Here is a 24020-nt window from a genome sequence, read left to right on the forward strand (position 1 = left end):
TGTGAGAAGCGGCCCATCTGGGAGATGACTATCACTGTATGCATGCTTGTAAGTGTGGGCTTTGCAGGGACTGAGGCTCAGCATGAGCTAAAGGGACTCAGCACCCCATAGGATCAGCCCCAGCGTTAGGCCAAGTCTTTAGCACAGCTGATCTCCTGCTGTTAGTCAACACCTCTCAGGACAGTGCTGTCAGTGAATGGACAGATAAACCAATCACTTGAGTTGGCAGCTAAATCCACATGATTTCCCCCACCTCTTTTCACATCCACCTTAAAAGCTGTAGCTCAGATTGGTATGTAATTCATTCGCCTCTGGCGTTATTGCTTTACAATCCTGCGTTAACTGAGTCCTGTTAACAGAACCGCCAGGTCACCCCCTACATTCTCCTTGCTCAGCATCCTCAGCCTTCTTCCTCCTCGATAAACTACTCATCTCTGTAATTTTCCTCCCATCCAACTTCCAAACAGTGGCATAGAAGATTGAGTGCCCTGCAAAATCCCCTCCTTCCTTCCATCATAAATTGGCGAGCAAGGCAGCGAGCAAAATATCAAATTTACAGCTGGCCCAGCTCCCCTCTGGCATTCAGCTGCTTATTGTACTCTGCAAATTATTATTATTATTATTATTATTATTATATATATATATATATATATATATATATATTGACTTGTAATCATAGAGCCTCTGCAGTCATAAAGAAAGTAAACACTGGCGTGCTGTCGTCTGCTTTTTCAGGAGAGACATGAGACATCGCTTTCAACAGGAGTCCAGTGGCGTCTCTGTTGTTTGGGGTCCAAATTGTAATATTTCAGGTTATAGAAATTATTCTCAATTCATAGCCCGCTGTTTTCTGTAGAGTAGCATTTTTCCTGCTCCCAGCCTGGATGAAGCCAGCGTTTTGCTGGGGAAGCCACTCCGCTTTCCAGCAGATCCATAAAGCTGGCATTGCTGTCAGAGGGATCCACGTGACGCAGGCCGTGTATTGAGCGTTCCTGATGCTCTGCTTCAGATCACAGGTCCTCCACTGCCATCTAGTTCTGGTGTTTTGAGCTGCATCCAGCCCAGCCTGCATCTTTTTGATCGTCCCCAAAATCATGTCAGAACATCTGGTGCAGATGTTTGCTGACCGAGGCCTAATTTGCTCCATTCAAGCTTCACACAGTTTAACGCTTCTTTTTATATCTCAGATCTTGTGGCTTTACTTTGCAAAAGGTTTCCAAATCGAGTAAAGCCTTGTATGTGTGTGTCAAAGAGAGAGGGAGAAAGACATTACACTTCTATTCATTTATCTCGAGGAGGCCTCTCAAGTCACAGAAAAATCCAAATATAAGTCATGTCACTCAAGCATGTGGTTAGCAGCCTCATATAAAAGGATACTCAAGGGAAAAGTGTCCAAAGGGAGAATTGAATGTCATGTGTTTATTATTTTGTGGTGCTGCATGTTGAACAGTAGCTTCAGTCAAGGTCAGACTCTCTTACTGTTAGCTGTCCAGAAACATAGCAGAGACATTGCAAGGAAGCCTTGAGGAGCCTACAGTTAATAAAAAAAGAGAAATGAATGCTCCTGTTCATCAAAAGTGCTTGCCTCAGTGTATGGGAAATGAAAAATCAAATTCACCCTAACTAAACTGAGAGCAGCCAGGCTATTTCCACTGGCCAAGCTGAGTAAAATGCCACAAGCAAACCCACTGGCTGTGTCTGCTCCCAAATGTGGCCTTCCTTCCATGCATCCGGCCTGGTTAAAGGATTGCATGCATGAGTGCTGGGTGCAGGCCAGGGTCGCATTCATGCATGCTGGGTGCAGGTCAGGGTCACATGCATGAGTGCTGGGTGCAGGTCAGGGTCGCATGCATGAGTGCTGGGTGCATGGGTGCAGGTCAGGAAGAGTGGGTGGGTGCTCTGGCAGCATGGAGGAGAGAGGGGGAAGCAGCTTGATTTAGATTGAGGGCAGACAGGGCAGGGTGGGGTAGGAGAGGAGGAGGCTTGAGGACACTAGGGATTGGCTAAACAAGGAGCGCAAGGGGGAACACCCATGCATGGGGCAGAAGATAGGATAATAGAAGCAAGAGCAACATAGGAGAAGAGATGTCAAGCCACCCCCTCTCACAACAACCTCCTCTCACACTGTGTGAAGTGAATCCTGCCCCTCTGCTCCTGCTCTAATAAAGCCCTGTCTGCTCCAACCTCCACGCTCTACTCCAGACTAGTTTTAGTTTCCACTTCCTTGAGTTTCCCCTCATCTTCCAAACTCCCCGGCTGCTGCAAGTCCCTTCCAGGACTCTGAGGAGGACACAAGGGACTGCTCCTTTCTGGCCAAAAAGATCACACGTCGCATATCAACAAAGAATAGGAAATATTAGTTAAGTTTTTGGGAGGTTTTTTGCTTTGAATAGGAGATTTTGACATTTTCTCTATCCTTATAAACACTAATTCAGTGTGCCTGGAGGGGTAAAGTGCCTGAGTGGTTTAGGACCTAGCCTAGGACCTGGCATACCTGTCGAGAGGCACAATAACTGAGAATAAATGATTGCACGGGTTAATCCAGGGTTCACAGAAGTTTTCCGATGCGATTGCTAGCACATAAAGCCCACGTTGTAGGTCTTCACTACTACTGTTACCCACGCAGCCAGATTAAGCTGGCCCGCGGGTGACAGCACATGCTGCAGTCACACCTTCGTCTTGCTGCCTGGGCAGACTCTCATCAGTATTGACTACCCGCCTCCCATCCATTTCAATGGAAACTTGCTGTCTAACCACCTTTGAAGATCTGTGCTTCAGTTCCTATCAGTTCCTCAAGCATAATAGGCCTGCTTGCCTGTGGCGGTCAGACCCAGACACGGGCATGGACGAACCGGGCAGCCGCCTGGGGCCCAGACAGAAAGGGGGCCCGAAAATGGTATTTTTCCCCCCATTGTCCAATTATTATTATCATGATCTCTGGTGGAGGGGGGCCTGATACTAAAAGTTCACCCAGAGCCACCATGAGTCTAGGTATGGTATTGGTGGCGGTGGCATGAAACAAAAATGAGACACACATAATGTGTATATACCAGGCTTCCCACTAGAATAGTGCACCGATCTCTTCTGTTTGTCTTGCAACCACATGCCTGCATGTTAGATGTCTTTCTGCATTTGACGTCCCACTTGCATTCAACTGTGCCCCATCAGTTTCCTCTTGTACGTACAGTCCCGCTGTCATTAGCTGCATTTGCGGGTTACATTCACCAGCACCAGTTCTGCACTCATTACATGTCCTAGAGGAGGAGACTGTCCCTTTAAATCAGTCTAAGAGCTCTTGACAGCTGACACAAAAATTGCAGGGGACTTTTTCTCAATATGCAGTGCAGGTCAATTCCAGCTATTAAAAACTTATTACATAAATAGAGCTTTTGAAGACCTCAAGGGATTTAAACCATTTCTACCATCTGCAGTCAATGCAAGATTGTTCCCTACAGGACCCCAAAGCATTTGACATACTAGACAAGGGGTCATTTCATTCACCACTGAAATGCAGTTACTTCTTCATTTCAACGTGGTAACTAACATACAGAATAATTCCACAATTATTTAGGATAGGTGCTTTACCCAGTAGAAACTGCAGGAATAATTTATGCTTGCACAATGTTACTATTTGACCTGCAGTTTGTCAGAACATCATCATTAAATGCTCCAGTTCTTTCAAAAAAAAAAAAAAAGCCATGGGATTTTTGGGTTTGTCATGTTAGTCGTTATGCTAAAGACCATCAACACACTTTTGTACGGATGTAAGATGCAGAATCTACAACCGAAATAAGGGAAAAATCTGTCATTAATGGCATTTCAAATGCACGTGAGTGATTTAAGCACAACAGTCCCATCACAAGCTTTGATTCAATGCAGTAAGGACAGAGAAGTGGTTAGCTGTGTTAGCCTGAAACGACCCAGAAGGTAAGGCAGTGATGCACATGCATACACATATATGTACATGCATGTGCACAGGCATACACCCTCCAGGTCACAGTGATATTCCTTTCCAGCATATAGGGGGTATCTACAGGTGCAGGTAGATGACATATTATTATCTTGGGTTAAAAGTGGGGTGAGCAGATGAAGTATAACCCCCACTCCAGTGCAAGTTACTCCTTTTCCCTGTAAAAAAAACTGCAGTAATTACACACTAGTGTGCGTGCATCCTGTGTGCACAACTACAGCCTACTCTAATGGACCACTCTGTAGGCATCCCTTTGCAAAAGTGGTTACCTGCACCTTGTCTACCATCCACTATGATGGGATAAGTTGGTCATTTATCCAACGCAGATGCCAATATACTCTATATGAGTGTACAAATATGAATGCAAATTACACTGGTGTAAACCTGCTGTGGAAGCACATCCTAAAAGAACGATTGACTTATCCTTGGGGTTGGGTCCCCAATGCCAGATAGTGGGACTTTTTGTCAAGAATAAGACCTGTTACTGGTGTACAGCCTAACACAGTGGGTGCCAAACCAGTTAGGGAACTTGACAGGGCTGGAAAGATGGCTATTGATATGTTAGGCCATGGCTCTCTTTCCTTGAAAGGAGGTGCTGTCAGCTTTGCCAGCCTCCTGGAGTCATTGGTGGAGGACAGTGCCAGCCTGTCAACCAGGATCATCGTGTTGCAGCTGTGTCCAGTATTTTCCCAGCCAAAGAGATGGAAAATGGCACAGATGACAGTGCATTGATGAGCTGGGCAGATTAAAGACCTCAGGCCAGCAAGGCAGGGCAAAGTGGAGCAGGTGGGGATTTGGGCAGTGAGCTCTGACCATATGGATATGTCCTGTGCGTCTTTCCCCTAATCTGCATCTAATTCTGCCGCCTCCTCTGTTAGAACGGGGACAAAAAAAAAGATAGACAAAGGAGGAACAAGTGCCATCTGCAGATTTCTTGAGAAAATGCAGGCCTTCAGAGCATCTGGAATAGTCATCATCTTATAGGTGTGTCTAGATCTGCCCGTCACCATAGCCTCTAGGCAGAAAAGCCTAATAATCAGAAGCTTGAGCACCTGAAGGCAGTGAGTGTCTCCTCTGTTTAGACTAAAGGCATAGAGTAGAAACACCATCTGTAGAGTATATTCATTTTTGTGTGTGCCCATCAGTCGGGGATTTTCTCACATCATTATCATTAAATGCAGCCTTGCTCCTGAACTGGCCATTCAGTCAAGATTACACTTGCTTTTTGGGAAAAAATAAGAGAGTCATGAAATGAACCAGAATTGCCTGATAAAAGGGCTACCCCTCAGCACCACCACAGCAGCTATTATGGCTGGGAGGTGTTTTGATTTATATTCTCACTGTCACTGGCCTGAGCAAAATGATGGCAAGTTAATTTTGTCAGGGGCTAAAGGTCGGGTCTCTGCTAAGACGGGTAACTCAGATGTACCCTTTGCCATAGTGCCTTTGTGTGTATCTCAAGCTTAACTGTGCCATATGACCACCAGGCTCTCCATCTCTGTGTCCCCCTTTCCCCTTGGCACAGAACATCCTCCAGTGGTCAAGTCCTCCTTGGGTCTTCCACCCAAAGTATTACTGTACAGCACCTCTCAAGTTCACTCCAGATGGCTTTCTGCTGTCCAAATGCCATGCTTAAATATGCTTTGGAAACACCTGTCTCATGGCAATCCCTCACATTAATCATATCTGACACTTTCCTAGCACCTTTCACTAAGGGGTCTTGAAGCACTTTACAGCACCTTGTAACACCTCTGCACGTTAATACAGTATGAGCACTGCGGCAGATAACATGGCCAGGCTCAAAAAGAGACTGGATACATTTGGGGATGATCGCTTTATTAATAGCTATTGAACACAGCAGTTGGAGAGGTTTCCTCTGGCATCTCTAAACCGATTATGGTGGATACCAGGCAGGGCATTGAATAGGGGACAGACCACTCTAGGTACATCCAGTTCAATGCTCTCTCTCTAAAGCAGTGACTTACAAACTATTTTCATTTCTAAATAGTTTTGAGCAGGGGTGCAGACCCCTTTGAATTGTAGGTGTGGGTATTCATGCCCTTTTGATTGATCATAGTCATCTTTTGTGGACCCCTTAGACACAGTCTGAGGACCCTGAGGAGTCCATGGATCACAAGTTGAAGACCACTGGCTTGAAAGCATTCACTTTTGCCCCTGTCAGAGATAAAATACTGGGCTTAGCTGGAACATTGTTTCACTTGCATCACATCCTTTTCCTCATAAGAAGTGCAGTATTGGGTTGGACCAGAGACCACTTGTGTGTGTTGTAATCTGCTCCTCCTGCAGGGCTTCTGATCTGTATTACTGTCTATCTCATAAAGCCCCCTCACCCTCTTGGCTAGGTCTGAGGACCAGGGCTTTATGATCACTCCACAAATGATATGGCCAAGAAGATCTCTGAGAGCAGAAAGGAGACCCTTGCCATCCTGATTCTGCTCCTCTATTCTGCCATCTTGCTGACTGTTAAGTTTAATTTTTCTTTAATTGCATCCTAAATTATCTGGTGACTTGGAAGAGTGGAAGCATGCCATGTGACAGTCCACAATCCTACACAAAATCTATGTTAAGCTTTGGATCCTCAGCTGCTATAAACTGGCATCGAGTCCGAAGTTTCCCCAAGGCTAATAGGCCATCAGGCTAGAGAGATCAAAGCATGCCAGTTTGTATAACTGATGGCACTCAAGGGAATGATGTGGCTAGCACTACATCCCGCTGCCTTTGGCCTCTTTTCCCTTTCCAGTCTGAATGGCCAAATACCCACCGGCAGCTTGGTCAGCAAGATACAGGGTTCGGTGTCAGTCCAGATCAGGGCTGATGCTCAGGCCTCTGAAGTGGTAGCAAGATGATTTCACTGCCCAAAGCCGACTCCCAAAAAGCAAACCTTTAAATGCCATTCTTAAGCCATCGCTCCCAGGCCCCGACGTAACTGCATAGCTCCGCAGACTTCAGGCAGTCTGCACCAGTGCAGAACAGCTGGCTTGAAACATGTCACACCCGATGCCTGGGTCTTGTAGAGAACAGCATCCTTTTAAATTATTTTCATTCATGTTACTGTTGCATGTGGTCCTCACTTCGTTCAAATGCTGACAAAACTCCAAGAGAAGACAAATGAATTTTTGTTTGTAAATTGAACCCCCCCCCCACCCAGCCCTGCAAATTGCCTGTTGTTATTATTCATTATATGTCCTTTGATGAAAGCATGATACATGAAGAATGGTTTCTGTTACTGAATTATTTCTGCACATCATGCTTAATTCTGCAAATGAAGCAGATAAAGTCAATGAGGCTCAGTTAAGGACCAAAACTAATTCTGAAAGCTAATTATTTTCACAGGGGAGACTCTCCTGAAGACTATAAATTAAGAGGTTGCTATTCTGCAAAGCTTCTTCCGCACTTCAGTTTGTTACACTTCTAAAAGCAAAAGATATAGAAGGAGGGTTTTTTTTTAACACCTGGCATTTCCCCCAAATAAAAGTATGGGCTGTATAGGTTGGAGAAAGGTGCAATTTTTTTTGATGTTGCCTTACTTACATCTTAGGCAAAATGCATCCCCATCATGGTCCCAAGTAAAAAATACAAAATAGGGTATGAGGCCACAACCCAGCTCCCTTGAAGCCAATAAAAGCCCTTGCACTGACTTCAGTGCCAGCTGGAGCAAATCCAGAATGTGGAATTATCTTTAAAGTGGACTTGTTTGAGGTGCTGGCCTCACAGCATTTGAGCCAGGAGTCATGTCAGGTTTTGAGTCTAATATCCAATATTTATCAGGGATAGAAATTAGTGTGTTATACTATAAGAAAGTCAAAAAATTCAGTGAGGTCTTTGGATACTTTTACTCCATGTCGAGTAGGACTTTACTCTGCAAATCCTGCTGGGTCTACATAAGAAGCAACGGTAAGATCAGAAGAGCTATGGGAATCGGTAGAGGTTGTCCTGTTCTAATTTAGGTTATTGATGTATCTTCATGCTGCTTCCTGCCTTGCGATAGATGGCTATATAAAGATCTGGTATGTGGGGTCTGTCTGTTGTTTTTGAATTGTTTTAGAAATATCTTAAGGGGATTGGTTAGATCTCCTTTTCTCTGAATCTTGTCTAGTGATGATTTCTGTAGGAGTCCGTTTTTATGTGCCCAGGGATATGAAAAAAAAGGACAAAAGACAAAATTTCAGAACACTTTCAAATTCAACTTTTCCCCCCGGTAAGATCTATGGCTGAGATTTTCAAAGGGACTTGAATCCCTGTTCTTGGATATAGTCACCTTTCATCAGACTATAAAGGGCACCACAGAAAGCGTTGGCCATGCAAAGCCGTTCACTAGGCATAAGATCATGCTTTATGGGTCCTAAAAAACCCAAGAACCTGAGGGCCACATGCTGACCCCTTCATATAGGCTTCAGGTTTAGAGCACCCCTGTAACATAGTTCATCCCATAAGACTCCTGTTGTGAGGCCTGTAAATCTAGTATGTTAAGGATAGCCAGGTGAACTTGGAAAGACTTTGGGGCTGGGACCATCTTTCTGATGCACAGCATCAGATCCAGCATCATCAGATCATGGGCTATGATTAAGTAATGCTGTGATATGGTGCTACATATATTAATAATAGTCAGCTTCCCCTGTCTCACTCCTCCTTTATTTCTTTCCCTATTCCTTTACTCTAAGTAGCTGCCCCATTCCAGCCTCCCTTTCACCCTATCTCTGTCTCAATTAACCAAAAAAAGTAACAAAAATTGCACCAGTTACCCCCTTGTTTGCTTTAGTGTTACAACCCCATGTCTGTTCTTTGTGTGAACCATCGGTGAAGTCTATGTAGACAGAGTCCCAGGGTCCTGAACCTAAGTGGGAACTTTGGGTGATACTATCATGTTATTATTTATCATAGGAAATTACGGTTGGAAGGGACCTCAGGAGGCCATCTAGTCCAATCCCCTGCTCAAAGCAGGACCACCCCCAGCTACATCATCTCAGCCAAGGCTTTGTCTTAAAAACCTCCAAGGATGGAGAGTCCACCACCTCTCTGGATAACCTGTTCCAGTGCTTTACTACTCTCCTAGTGAGAAAGTTTTTTTCTGATATCTAACCTCAACTTCCCTTGCTGCAATTTGAGATTGTTCCTCCTTGTTCTGCCACCTGCCACCGCTCAGAACAGTCCAGTGCCATCCTCTTTGCAACCACTCTTTAGGTAGTTGTAGGTTGCCATTAAATCCCCTCTCAGTCTTCTCTTCCCCAGATTAAATAAGCTCCACTCCCTCAGCTTCACCTCCTAAATCACATTCCCCAGTCCCCAAACCATTTTGGTTGACCTCCATTGGACTCTCTCCAACTTGTCCGCATCCTTTCTGGTGCTGGGGTCCAAAACTGGACACAGGACTCCAGATGTGGCCTCACTAGTGCCATATAGAGGAGAAGAATCACTTTCCTTAATCTGCAGATAGAGCATAAAGGGCTGGGTAGCTATAATCATTAATATTAGTGCTCACATAGCAGTGTTCATCAACAGATCTCAAAGCATTTTCCAGCAGAGATCAGGGCCCTGTCATCTCATCTGATGTTCTTTATGCCAGAGTCCTATAAGTCATGTGTTCAAAGCAGAAAGGCAGAAGCAAGGGATAATATAGTGCTGTGATGCTGCTTTTCTGTGTGCAGGGGATTTGTAAGGTGGAGAAACAAAACAATAGAGCCAGGCTTGCTTCAAAAAACCAGGAGGGTGGCTTTGAGAAAGATGCCACCCCTTGCCGTTCCCTTTCTTGCGTGCATGTCTGAAAGGTGTGCAGTGGTGTGCAGTATCACAAGGCTGCCACAGACAACTCTCTAGTGAAGGAGGCATTTGATCTTGTAGCACAGGAGAACCAGGGAATAGTGAAATCAAGGGCAGGCAATAATGGCTGAAGATTCAAAGCTGAGAATGCCTCCGATCCTATGAACTCTTTTTTGGGGGGGTCAGGTGATGTCTGAGTTACATTTGGAGGAGACGTTGTCACTGTGGTTGTCAGCCATCCAAGGGCAAAGGTCATGCTTTGGGTCTTTGTCTTTCATGTTGCTTGCCTTCAGCAAGACTTTAGCTACAGACCTGGAACTGTAATATCCCGGCTCTTCTGGACGAGGGCTGTATCTTTTATACTGGAGTTCAGTGTTATTCAATCCACCTACCATGCATCCCTGCTCAGGACAGGTGAGATATTCATGCTTTTGAACTTTGCTTGTGCCAGGCAGACACTGGGCTCTGTAAGTTGACCTGTGCCAGCTTCTGCAACTCATCCATCCTGTGCACAATCACTGACCAAATCGTTTTTGACTGCTAAGTCAGCAATGATGTTCTCTCCTCCTTGAGGCACTGTTGCATAGTCAGAGTAGTTGCAGCCCAACTCCACTGTTCACCAGGACTGAGATTTGCAATATTTCTCCCTCCACAACCTGCCTGGCAACCTTCAACCTCCCTGGCTATTCAGTGCCCTTGGGTGGTAACCTCCAGTGCAAGGCTTCGTAGCATGGATGGCCTAATGGGTCTACTTCACTATTTTTGCAGCTTGTATGAAAACTATGTTGTGGTTGAACATTGCTTGGTCTTGGCTGCAGCTCAGATGACAAAGAACATCTTTCTAGAGCTATGAAAATTGTTTCTAGATAACACATTTGACTGGGAACAGTCTTTTGCTGTTAGTGAACATAGTTGTAAAGAACTCCCATCACCATCTGCCACTTGTTCGTGGAAGATTAGGTAACCTAAGAGTTGTTAGTCCTGTGTATTAACCTGCTGGAGTACTTAAAGACCACAGTAACTTGCACTCCATATTTTCTTTGCATATAGATATTCTTGCCCTCTCTACCATGTCGATTTGCCTTCAGCCATTCAACCACATGCAGCTGGATCTTTATAAGCTAATGGTATTTATTCTGACTACTGGAAGAAATACATTTTCAGCACGTTCTTGTACCACCAAAAAGAATTACAAGCATTAAAAAGATGTATTAAACATATAAATAAAAGGCCCGTTGTCAGCTGTTGCCAAATTGATATTGGACCAAGGGCACCAGTTCAAGTGAGCAGTTGCCAAAATGCAATGCAGGAGCCAAGAGTATTGAAAGAACCATTAAGAATTTAAAAACCCCGAGATAAATCTTTTGTTGTGATGAACAGGCACCACAGAACGTCTAATCGCTTCTGGGTGGCATTACTGAAATAACCCAACTCAATGAAAATGAAGAACATGAAAAAAATGGTATGACAATTATGGAAAAGCACTTTTCACTGATGGTTCTTCATTAATCCTAAAAAAAAGGAATAGAGATGTATTTAAGCCAAATTAAATTAAGTGGTGAGCACAAGTATCTACCCATTCTTGAACTTGGCGGTGAAAACACAACATTCTCAGCATTCATTCTTGAAGTTATTTTAGAGTTTTCCAGCTGCTTCTCCCATACATGCACCCCCCCTAATTTTGTATATGCTAATAAAGTGGAAAATTGCTCACTACTCTGAGAACAGATGCGATAGATGAGACATCTGGAGGAAGTGATGCAAGCAAGCGTCCTAGGAGAACATGCGACCGAGTACGATACGTAATTTTTTCATATGGCTTCATTCTCTCTACTCTGTTTTTCTATCTTGTAGGCTCTTTAAGGTAGGTCACGTGAAGAGTCTACAAGATGGAAGATTCAGGAAAGCAACCTTTACATCAAGTTTGACCCCGAAGTGTGATACCCTTGATATGCATAGATTCTGCATGGGTACAAGGGTGGGAAAGTACTGTTTAAATACCAGATCTGCTGCATTGCCTGAAAAATGTGAAGCCCAGTTTATTTAGATCATTATTGCCTTCAGTAGAATAACTTCAGTGTGACTTGGGCATCTTTAAGGTTATGTGGGACCATCGTAATCATCTCATCTGACTTCCCACCACATAGTGAGTATGACCCAGTGAGTTTTAGCCATTGCAGCTTTAAGCTGTACTTGAGTTTTTTGTTCTTAGCTTGACCCAGCAAAACAATTAGGCACATGACTAATATTTCACATGGAAATAGTCCCTTTACATCAGCAGGGCTGCCTGTATGAGTACAGTTGTTCATGTAACCCGTCATTATTAATAACTTCTACTCGGACCCAAACATCTGTACAGCCCCACCAGCTGTTCATATCTGCTGTATTGTGTTTCTTTACAAGGTGATACAACAAGTTTCTTGTCATCTAGTGCTGGGAACATGCTTTCCCTATGTAAAACCTTTGCCTTGCAGATGGCCTTGTTTCCCACATAGCAATCATTAATTTAAAGTAATTGGGTTTAAAAAAAAAATTACAAACCTGTTTTTGGGGGGTTTTTTGGTCTCCTTTCTTCCAGATTTCGGAAATATTGATCCACAAACTGAACCAAAACTTCGTCCAGTTTGAGTTGAAGCCAGGAGTTCGAATCCTTGTCCATGCTGCACACTTAACAGCAGGTCAGTATTCACCCCTTCAAATCCCTGTCCATTGTTTGGTAGTATAATCAGTTGTAGACTTCCTGATAGGAGGAATCAGTGGGATCAGCCGGCTATCAATCACACTTCCAGTACCCTAGAACTGCAATAAGCAATAACAGCTCAGCTGTTTCTGTAGATACCACCCAATTTATATGCACGCACCATAGAATTTGCTTACATTGCCATATTTTCTGACATACAACATGCCCCTAAATAAAATATGCACCTTCTTTTGGAAAGGCTAAATGAAAAAAAAAAAATATATATATATATATTTTTTTCATTCATCCCTTCCTAAAGGCTAAATGACACTCATGAAAAGATATCTATCTATCTATCTATCTATCTATCTATCTATCTATCTATCTATCTATCTATCTTTTCATGAGTGTCTCTCCCAAGGAGGAAAGAGACGGTATTCATAGCCAGCTCTAGGGAGCCCTGCATGTACCATGTGCAGCTCTACTTCACTTCCCTCTGGTAGAGGCTCAAGCAGCAGAAACTGCTGCCCTATTTCCTTGATTATAATGCCCACACCAACAGTGAAATTTAGGGGGAAAGGTGCTTGCTGCATGAGATAAAATATGGCATTGCAACTGCATTATTTATATTTGAAGCAGGTCCTCCATTGCACATGTAGTGCTAATGTCTGCTATTGATATGGGCTTGCAGTCTAATCAGCAGTATATGAGGGGAGTGCTACCTGCACGTAGCTGGCACATCCATCAGTTGAGCAGATATGTTTTATGTGGATGTGCCGGGCATAGCTAGCCCCTCGGCCAGTACAATCGCCTTGGATGTTCCTGGAATATTCATCGACTGAGCATTGCATTTTACATGGATGGACATGGTACATTCAACATGAGTTAGGTGTTGCAAAAGTTATCATATAACCAGGGCAGAGCACTATATTAGGCACATACTAGTCCTCTGAAATCAGTGGAAAATAGGAAAGGCTCAGCACCACTCACAGGACATTTAATATTCTATCAAGGCTTAAATGGACCCTGCCCATGCAGTCGGGCTTTCAATTATTCCACTGCACAATCAGGAACCTTAGCTAAACTAATGTCAATTCACCACCACCAGGTATTTGGGCAGAGAGGTTAAACTTGAAATCTCTTTATTAGGTCCTATCTAACGTTTCTGGGAAAAGGGAGCTGTCGACTCCAGAATGAGAACACAATTTGATTGCTGATCTGTCAACAGCAGGTTTCTCTTCTGGGCTATTCAACTTGCCCAGGTCATTGGCATCTAGGCAAGCAGTAACTCCAGCAAATGGTTTTGCAAGTCCATTATAGAGAGCTCTCTGCAGGACAAGTGAGCAGTGCTGAAGTGCCCACGAAGAGGAAGGACAAAGGGTTCTAGGGAAAGTGCAAAGTTCATCCCAGGTTTAAATATCAATAGGAACTTTGTGTTTACAACTTTTTGTGTCTCCAAAGCAACGGTTGCTCATCACTTCCCCTTGAATATGACCTTGTATCTCCATTAACTAAAGAACAGATCATCCTCTGTCTGCTTTGAGAAACCCACCACTTATGAATGGAAACACTCCATAAATTCTTCATCTCTAAATGAGAAATGAATATATTATTTTTCCCCTCCAAAATTCCTAGGCATTACATGCAATTTGATCTCTGTTTAAAAAAAAAAAAGGAAAAAAAAAAGCAGGCTCCATGGATGCTTCAGGGCACTGCATAGTTTGGGTCTTAAGACTGGCTATTAGTAGGAACAAATATTAATAACCTGAATGTTTAAACATTACGTTACCAAAGGACCCTGATTTTCACAATGTTAAAAGACAACTTTTAAAGGCACCTCAGGTTTAGCCTCCAGGCCAATCTTTGCAAAAGGGAGGCATCCTAATGTGTCTTTGTCTTGGCTTTATTCTGCCCCTGCTCACATCCAGTGTATAGTGAAACCAATGATAATGTTGTATGTGTAAGCACTGAGTAGAAAGGATTGCAGGGAACGTGTGAGAGTAAATTTAAAGGAAAGTCAAGTTCTAAACTTTAAGGCATTAGCTTTAAGTTATTAGGGAACTCATTTCTTTCACTGATCCTGAAAATTTTTGACATGTTTTCCAATGATAAATTATATGGGAGAAGCATAGAAAACAGAGCTAACAAAGGAACGTTAGATATTCATCTCTGGGCCACAGAGGGGCTGTTGTTCCCCAGAGTATATATTAGACATCAATCAGAAACAAGACCTATTTCCAAACTTCCTTCAATATAAGGAGAATCTAAGGTTTGCAATGCACACTGAATGTTTCCCAGATTCTAGCAAAGAAACTCTTTCAGCTTGTTAAAAATGTAGATGTTTTCCATAATCCAGGAACTGACACTTTCCATCCATATTGAAAACAGTGGGCGTGCCTACACGTTACCATGTAGTGATATTGCTATGGTGCCGTGCCGCACGTATGTGTTGCGCACAGGTAAATTTCCCAGCAATGCCCCTGTAGCGGCGCACTGAACTGTGGGAGATGGCTGCTACAGCGATGTAGTGGCAATCACGTGTAGACACACGTGATTGCTCCGTCACTGTAGGGTGACATGTAGATGCACCTGGAGTCTAGAAATAGAAATTACACTTAAATCAATATAAGTGATTGGAAACCAGTTTCAAATCTGTAACACAACAGAAGTTCAGTGCACATAAACTACTTTCAAAATGGCGAAAACTGGTTTAAGATAAGCCTGGATGTATATAGTATAAGACTTCACTGATTAGGTTAAATCAGTATTTTGAAATTCTGCCCCAGATCCCCTCCAGATTCAAGTTAACTCACAGTCCCCCAGCATCCCAGGATACTTTGCAGCTTCCCTATGAACCCCGCATCTTACAGTGGTGGGCTAGGCTGGGCCGAAGCTGTTTACTCCAGCCAAGCAGGGAGATGTGCTCTAGCTCCCCCCAGCTTCTGGCTTAGGTCACTGCAGGCATATGGCTGCATTTCCAGAATCAAAAGTGAATGTCTGTTCACTTGCTTATCGGTTCCATCTGCACAGCTTAGGCTAACCTGCAAAGATTGAATCGATTCAGCCTCAGGCTTTTGACTGTCTGTATTTAGCCTGTGGGACAAAAACACAAGTAATTTTGGTCAGCTTTTCTTTCCTGGATGAATATCTAGAACGCTGGAATCATCCCAACAAAAGAATGAAAATGGAGAAAAATGGGGCTGGAAGGGACCCCTGGAGGTCCAACCCCTGGCTTGAGGTAGGATCATCCCCATCCATCTATCCCATACAAGTCCTTGTCTAACTTAGTCCTAAAACTACACAATCAATGCTGTCACCAAACTACAAGGCATATTGGCCCAAGACACTAAATGTAGCTTAACTTATTAAGCAACGGAGGGAGGGAAGCCATCGGTGTTTTGCTGTTGCAAAGGTTACTAGCATGTACTCAAAAGCTCCAAGGAAGAGGACCATGTCCCCTGCTACAGAGGAAGGCAAAACCTCCAACAAGCTATACCAGTCTGACCACAGGGTAAAATTCCTTCTTGATCCCAAATCTCCAGTCATTCCCACTTATGACTTTAGTGAGGACTGAATACTTGCAGCTGCAAGGAAAAAGCATTGCTCTGCAAACCTACCTCAGCAGTACAATACCTACCCTGCCCTCTGCAGTACAATAGATAGTTATTTGTAGTACATTAAGCCATCTGAAAGTCAGCTGTGAGGTGGGAGGGCATGTGTGTGTGTGTGTGTATGTTTGTGTGTGTATACATGCACACAACTTGGATTGCTTTTGCTGGTGCTGGAAGAAAAACTAACTCTGCATATTGAAGTACATTTGCCAATTCATTGCTACAGAGTGCGTGCTCTCATGCATATGAAGAATGACAGGTAGAGGACTCAGCACTTTTGCAGCTCTGCCTCTCTTGTTTAGACCTTAACTGGGGAAGGATTAATTTATGGTAATTCTGGACAACAGATTGCAGCCCATTCATCACATTCATTGCCGCTTCTCTGCAAAGCAAACAAACCAACAAGAACCCACTAGCGTAAGGGAAAGTAAAATACGCCAATATTCTGTACTGGGCCGTTAAAGAGCTGTTTATTACCAGACTCCAACCACAGCATTATAACCAGAGCACTGAGTAATGCTGAGCCTGAAGTAGTTAGTAAGATACTTTGTCATCACAGAGAGGCACAAAGGCATGAATACAGAAATGTGCGGCCTTCAAGTATTATCTAATAATAATGCTAATCCTGCGGGAGAGGAACTTCGGTAAAACTGGAACATCACTGCGAAGGTTTCCGTGTATTCTTATTTGGCTGGCACTCCAAACTCAGATTGCTCCACATCTGCCGAGCTGCATATGATTGCTCTGTGCCTGTGTGTGAGTTGTGTCTGGGAAGACATGCAGATAAGTGTGTGTGCATGCGTGTGTCCGCTTATACATGTGTTTTGTGCACATGTGTGTGAATAACAAACGCTCTGCAGTGTGTGTGTGTATGTGTTGGCTCTCAGCATGCACATTTTCTGTGCAGAAGCAAGCCCTCAAGCATGTGTATACATGTGTGTGTTTTGTGCATACTACTACTCTATATCCTGTGCTCCTGTGACCATGATCTGCTTTGTACCGGAGTATATACAACAGTGTGTTTGCAGAAATGGTCATGTCTGCTCTGTGAGTGCACCTCTCTGTAACCCTCATGTGTCTGTGGTGTGTGCACCTGGGTATGGTGTCTGTATCCCTATTTGTACTTAACTTACCTTTTTTTGGGGGGGGGTGCCATTGTGTCACTGTCAGGGTATATCATGTTGCCTTATATGACTCCCCTGCGTGTGGTATTGTGAAGAGCCATACGAGGGTTCACGGGGGATTGTGCAGAAGTTTTGCAAACATCTTGCAATGACAGCCTTGTCTCCCATCCAAAAAGCGCAAGATAAGGAACAGGGGTGGTCGATACTGGAGAAAGAGGTTGCGAATGGCAGAAAAGGGGGAAATGTCCTATACTCCCCATATCAGGATTTTCAAAGCAAAGGCTATTAAAAGAAACACTGTGAAGATATGAAGGCAGGGTCAAAGGGGGAGAGGGAGGCTTCATGAGAGTAAGGGACACAACTGAGCAACGCAACTGAGCCTATAACATCACATTAACACACATTTGGCTTCAGTCACTCTGGCTTTGACAGAAAGCAGTTAAAATCTCTCTAACTAGGTACCCAGACATCCAGTAAAACTTTAAATGAATTAATAAAGTTGCCCTCTATCTGAAAGTTGAATAGAAGCTTAAAGGAGACTGTAGGAATAGTTATGGGCATTTATAGACGTGCTCTGGGAGGTGGAAAGGGGGTGCTTTAATTGCAGCGGCTCCAAGACCTGCTCTAATTAAAGCACCTGAAACATCACATGTATCAGCGTCCCCATGCTAAAAAACGGCGGCGAGGGCTCTCATCGAATGAGCTTTAGTTAAAGCACCCCTGCCATCATATTTCAGTGTGGGGAAGCCGATACACATGACGCTGGAGTCTGCTGGAGCACAGCAATTACCACGATTAATCGAGTCTGCTCTGTCACGTTGTAATTATGATGCATCAGAGCAGCCTCTCGGCACGTGTAGAGGTGCAATGAGCACTGCAGGTTGCCTGCCTCCTGAATAGAGGTTTCCCACCCCTTGGATAGCCTGGGGATGTGCATCCCCAGGTTTTAGACCATGAAAGGATGGTCACGGCACCGTTGCGGACGAGTGGTCACGAGGGTGGATGCTCTAAAGTTCTCCTCCTCTCTCATAGCTCCTCTGGTGGACCTCACTCCCAGTCACAGTGGTTCGGCCATGCTGATGCTGCTCTCCGTGGTGTTTGTGGGCCTAGCCGTGTTTGTCATTTACAAGTTCAAAAGGTACGGCCTACCCCTCCCTCCCCTTCCCCTCACCTTCTCCCCATTGTCGTCTTGGACTCTGGTCGAAGAAGCGTAATTGCACCGCGGTCTGTAGCGCTCATGGCAATGACAGTTTCTGTTAATGTTTTAGGAAGATCCCGGGCATTAATGTTTATGCACAGATGCAGAATGAGAAAGATCAAGAGATGGTCAGTCCAGTCAGTCCAAGGGAAAGCATGCCTAATGTCCCTCAAAATGGACTGATGAGCCCAGAGCAACTAGTAGCTGAGAAGCTGGATACCCAGGCCATAGGTAAATAACCTCCAGCGGCCAACAGCTGGTCAGCTTCTAATTGGCAAAACCTTTCCCTTCCTCTCCAAGAGCACTCCCTTTTCTGCTGCTTTTTTAACTCCTCTGAAAGACACCGAACTAACTGCTTCTCCTCCCCCACCTACTCAGGATGAAAGAGGAATTAAGTGCCTGAGTCCTCTCCCTCCCCATCCCACCCCTCTGTGTAGCTTTTCCATGCAGAGCTCTCTCCTTTCGAGGGCTCTGTAATCTCGTCATCATTCACTTGTGCTGCCAGGGGGGACGGCATCTAGTTTCTGGGTCATTGTGGGGTTAAGGACTAGATCAGAGCACTTAAGGCAAGAGGGCCCAGCTCCTATTTCTGGTCTGTGGGGACAGGAGGGAGACTTGGTAAGTAAAACTTGAAAGCTCAGGCTTTGGGGATCTTGCCTTATACGACTCCCCTGCGTGCGGTATTGTGAAGAGCCATATGAGGGTTTACTGAGTAGTTTCACAAACACCTTGCAACAAGAGCCTTGTCTCCCATCCAAAAGGTACAAGATAAGGAGCAGGGGTGGTAGATGCTGGAGGACAAGGTTGCGAATGGCAGAAAAGGGGGACATGTATTGGGGCATCAAGCTGCTTCAAATGGCAGGGCAACGCGTGAAAACACGATAGCTGACCCCCGGGGACCAGTGAGAAATATGGACCTCTGTGTTAGACTGCATGGTTAGCCATCAGGCTGACTTCTGTCAGAGGAAGAACCAGCAGTGGTTGCAGACTGGTGAGACTGGAAATGCAGCGCCAGGGTTTAGTTAGCACCATAATAAAGAGATTGCCAATGATACAAATCACTCTCATTTACTCTGGTGCAGTCCCCATTAATCACACTTCAGTAACACTGGGGTAACTGGGATAGAAGAGCGAGGCTAGAAAGCAGAAACGATGGAAAATGCCACCTTTGTTTCACAGGCAGACAAGGTTCTTTGGGTGAATCTGATACCTTTTATGAAACCAACTTAAATAGTTGGAACACATTTTTTAGCAAGCTTTTGGGTTTAAAAACCCTTCATCAGGCTGAAGAAGTCCCTGCAGTTGTTTCACAGCACAAAGAGAGGATCAAAAAGATTCAAGTGCACGTTGAAGTATTTTGCTAAACTGGGGAGCCTGTATGGGTGCAGGGAGAAGTTAAATTTAGTGTTTCCCTTTATTTGTGAGGCTGGTGATTTCCACGAAAGCAGGCTGCCATGTACCTTCTCCGCATGGCCATTTAGATGAGGCATCTCAAGTGTCAGCCCTGCACCCATTCAAGTAGCGTTCAGCCACGTGACGGGTGTCCCACCAAGGACGTCCAAGAGGTTTGCACGAGTAAGGACTGACCCATAGGAGTAAGGATGGGGACTAATTTTAGAGCAATATAACATTTTTTTGTTGCATTGGCGGGAGCACAGATGAATCGCCCTTTTAAACAAAAAGAAAAGAAGTTGCTTGCTTTGCCCTGCTCTGCTGGCCTAAAGTGGGCATAAAGCTGTTTTAAGGCACCCGCTAAGGAGTTCCTAGGAGGCGAATCCTTCATTATGGAGGAGCATTGGCATGGGCTACTCTAGAGAGAGTAAGGGAGGAGGTAAACTAAAGGAAGGAGGGGACAAGTTCAAAGTGCAGCATGCTAAGATTTTGGCCAAGAAACCAGTTTGAAAGCTGTCACCTGCCAGAAGAAGACAGAACTGCCCTGAGGCAGCTAAACTTATGCTGGAGGCCATTTCCATCCCCGGAAGGCCCTAACAGCAGAAAGCCAACTAAATATACCACCTTTCTGTGGGTCATCTGAGCCTACCTCAGCTGCTCTGGGGGACGCAGCCCAACTTTATTCAGTTTGGCTACAAAAGCTCTTGTTTTGTCATAGACGTCCGAATTTTGCAACGGTTCTTCCCCAGCTCTATCTGCTGCATTATCCCTGCACCAATGTCTCATGCATTGCCCTGACATAGGCATTGCAGACCCTTCTTGAAGTCACTAGGGTTGCAGAGTGCATGCACATGAGGGAGGAGCAGGTCACGGTGGGGAAGAAGCAACCCTTTAATTACCCAGTGCCAAAAAATGGAAGCATTTTCAAGGGACTGAGTAAGGAAACCAAATATTTCAGAAAGTGCAATGATCTAGAGGTGGATGTTGGAGTATGCAAAGCCCAGAGGCTTATACTGGACATGGACAGTAAACCTCTCCAGGATTAGGAATTTTTTCTGATGAGTTGTCTTTCTTGTGGGGAAAAGAAGGCAATGTAGGTAATTGGGTCTTTCTCTTGCTTGTATTTTATTTTCAAATATACACTTGCTTTCACAAACAAAGAGTTTCATCCAAACTTTCTGCCCTGCAAGACTCCATGTGAACATCACTGGGTTCATTCTCTTCTCTTCCTTACCTCCGGTTGCACAGAGCCGAGCGTCTCCATGCTGCGTTTGAGCAGCAGGTCCCGACTTTTGCAGAGGCAGATCTTACAGCGGGTTGTCATGTCTCCAATACCTTATCAGTTCAAATGCCACTAAATGAGTCAGGACTTGCTCATAAGGGCACGGCTTCCTTCCCACCCCTGCCTTCCCCGCTCTGCCTCTCTTGTCTTTGATGTGGGTGAATCCTTTTCGTTAGGAAAAGAAAAAGACAACCTTCTAAGTGGCAAGAGAAAGTTTTGGAGACGAACGTGTCAATCTGGAACGAATTGAATGCAAAAAAAATAAAATAAAGCAAACAATTGTGATACCTTCAAACATTTCATTTGTGAGTAACGCTGTGTTGTTTAACTCTTGCTTTTGTTTTGTTTTGCCACAGGAAGTATTTCCATAGCTGCTGAGACTCAAAGCACAAAAGAAATCCCTACCTATGTAAATGTTTGAATTGAGGACGCCAGTATAAATATATATATATATAAATATATATATATATATATAAAAAAAAAAAAAAGGAAAACTCACCGCATTTGGACTTTTTAATTCTTCAGACAAAGGGTTTTTAGCTTTAATCCTGTGCATGTGGACATTATACTGAGACCATATTTGGAACTGCATTGTACAGGTGCTCTATTTTAACGGGGGAAGAAATTAAATCACAATTCCCTTCTTGTACCCCGTTCCCTTCTCCCCTCCAAACTTCTTTCTTTTTCTGATGTCTCTTATTTGTAGAAGATTCATAAAGATATATGCCAAGAATATGCATGGGGTCTTTTTAGGGGTCGGGGGGGTTAAGGGTTCTTGGCTTTAGATTCAATTACTCTTTTAGCACTTCAGTCTGCGGGTAAATTAGCAACCCCAGCCAACTTTCCTAAGACACACGAGAACATACATGGGAGTCTAAAGACACCACAGTGCTTCTGGGTTGGTTTGTTTTAATGGCTTTGTTTGGCCTTTCACTTTTCTCATCCTCCTTCTTTGATCTGGAGCTGCTCGCTGCAGCTTATAATGAAGCTAGATATTGATATCCTAAGTGGCAAAGACAAGTTCTTTCGGAGAGGACTGTTCAGCCTACTTGCATAGGTAGGGAGCTGCTGGGGGGCAAACACCCAGAGGCCTCTTCAGGCTGACAGCCTGATCTTTCTCCTAGGCTTTGGCTTGACCAGGTATGTGTCATAGGCCAGGTGCTGTGGCTACCCTGGGATTTTAAAAGTGTTTAGCTAAGATGTATTCAGGATGTAGCATCGCGCTATCCCTCTTGGTCTAGACAAAGATGAACAAGGCACTCGGATGACTCGCCTTCCGGCTGATCTCAGCCATGTTTCAGTTGCTCAAAGGTCTCTGCAGGAGGTGATCAAACTGAGGTTTGCCACCATCCAGAGCCTCACGGTAAAATATCGGTGGAGAGAGCCCGGTGTGTCCCCTTGTGGGCCCAGCATTGGCGACTATGCCCTCTTACACCCAGACAGTCTACTGTGTTCATGGGGTTATGCAGGGATAGACAAAAGCAGGACCTGACCCTAGATAGCTTCTACCACACTGAGCCAGAGTAGTGACCTAGACTCCCACTCTACTGGCCTGACCACCCTGACCAGATCGGTGAATGGCCTACGATGCAACCAGTAGATGTCTGGCCTCTGGTTAGCCAGTAGCAAACAGCTATTACGCTGAACAACAGGCATAGTTCATTCTTATTCGTCCCAGCTGCCCTGCATCCAGGAGGTGCAATTGCAGTAGGACCCAGTTGGGGTAATGAGATCGATGACGCTGCAGAAGCTTGGGCTGTACAAGCCCACGTGGGACTCGGAAAACTTAGTGTAGCCCATGCCATGCGTCTTTGCTGCTGTCAGGATCCACACCAGCTAGACTGAAGCTAGGGCGGGTTTTGCTTACCCATGCTGATTGCAATGCAGACATGTCCTTCATTTCCTAGCAAGGGGATAATTTTTGGAAGATACCCCAACAATCAGGGCTGCCATCCAAGCGAGCATGACCAGACCCTGTCTGTATTCCTTCTACTTTCCTAGTAACAGGATTTTGCCTGAAAGGCATTGCACATAGCACCACGAGGGAAAGGCATTCAGAGGGCCCAACTAAGTTGGAATTACAAGCTAGAGGTGGCTTGAATTTTTTGATGAAAAATCAGGATTTGGCCCTATTTTCTAAGAAAAGGTGACGTCAAAAGGGAGAATGTCAGTCTTCCTCTAATCGATGGCTCAGTGCCTCACAGATTTCTCTGTCCTTTATCCTAATCTTTCTGGAGACACGTGATAGCAATTGTGGAATCACGGGATGGGAAGGAGCCTCAAGGGGCATCTAGCCCAGCCCCCTGCACAGATGTAGGATGCACTAGTCCGCACCCATCTCCTTCAAAACATCCAATGCTGGAGAGCCCACAAAATATCCTTTTATCACAAGAGCTTGCATGGCTTTGCTGTTGTGTTTGCAATTACAGTTTTAAGAAAGATGGGAAGGTTCTGGCAGTGCCTGTACAGTATTCCCCACTGAAGTCCAATGTTAGCCAACTTATTTTTATAGTGAGCCAATTAAAATAAAATAAAATAAAATAAAAAAGTTTTCTTATAGTATTCGAACTACTGCTAATTTTAAAATGACTTTTTGATGTACTTTTCTTTTCTTGGTTAAAGACAACGTAGCGTAAGGTATAATTGCTATTGTTTATTGCTTTTACAGTCATATTTATTAAACGGATTATGTCTCTAAAGGAATTTGCGTGCGTGTGTTTGTTGCGCATTGAGCTCACAGTCCCTGATTATGCTCACAGGCTCAGAAGGATTAAAATTAATGAGAAGGTGAGACACAAGAAGATCATAAGGTGGGATTTTGGCAAGCACAAGGGAAGGAGGTGTTTAATTTAGATACTTTTAAAACTGCTGCCAAACATGAGAAACCACTTCTTTGCTCTTAGCACAATTATCCATTAGTGTCAAAACACTTGAAAATATGAAGAAAGTTCCATTGCCCCCTTCATTCGGTCAGGGAGGAATAGG

At 44.4% G+C, this 24020-nt stretch overlaps 1 protein-coding gene across 3 annotated transcripts in view; it reads left to right on the plus strand.

Annotated features, from left to right (window-relative positions):
• SORCS1 (sortilin related VPS10 domain containing receptor 1) overlaps positions 1–23734 on the plus strand; it is a 425694-nt gene extending 401960 nt beyond the window's left edge. The window contains exons 24-27 of one of the 3 annotated variants that reach the window (XM_059730191.1): positions 12327–12426; positions 18196–18301; positions 18432–18592; positions 21392–23734. In XM_059730191.1, coding sequence (XP_059586174.1) covers positions 12327–12426; positions 18196–18301; positions 18432–18592; positions 21392–21456 — 432 coding nt within the window. In that variant the 3' untranslated portion in view covers positions 21457–23734. The remainder of the gene's footprint in view (positions 1–12326; positions 12427–18195; positions 18302–18431; positions 18593–21391) is intronic. The other 2 variants (XM_059730192.1, XM_059730193.1) reach the window with 2 other exon arrangements.
• The last annotated feature ends 286 nt before the right edge of the window (positions 23735–24020 follow it).

The sequence above is a fragment of the Alligator mississippiensis genome, chromosome 6 (genome assembly GCF_030867095.1).
Source record: "Alligator mississippiensis isolate rAllMis1 chromosome 6, rAllMis1, whole genome shotgun sequence".
Lineage (NCBI taxonomy): Eukaryota > Metazoa > Chordata > Crocodylia > Alligatoridae > Alligator > Alligator mississippiensis.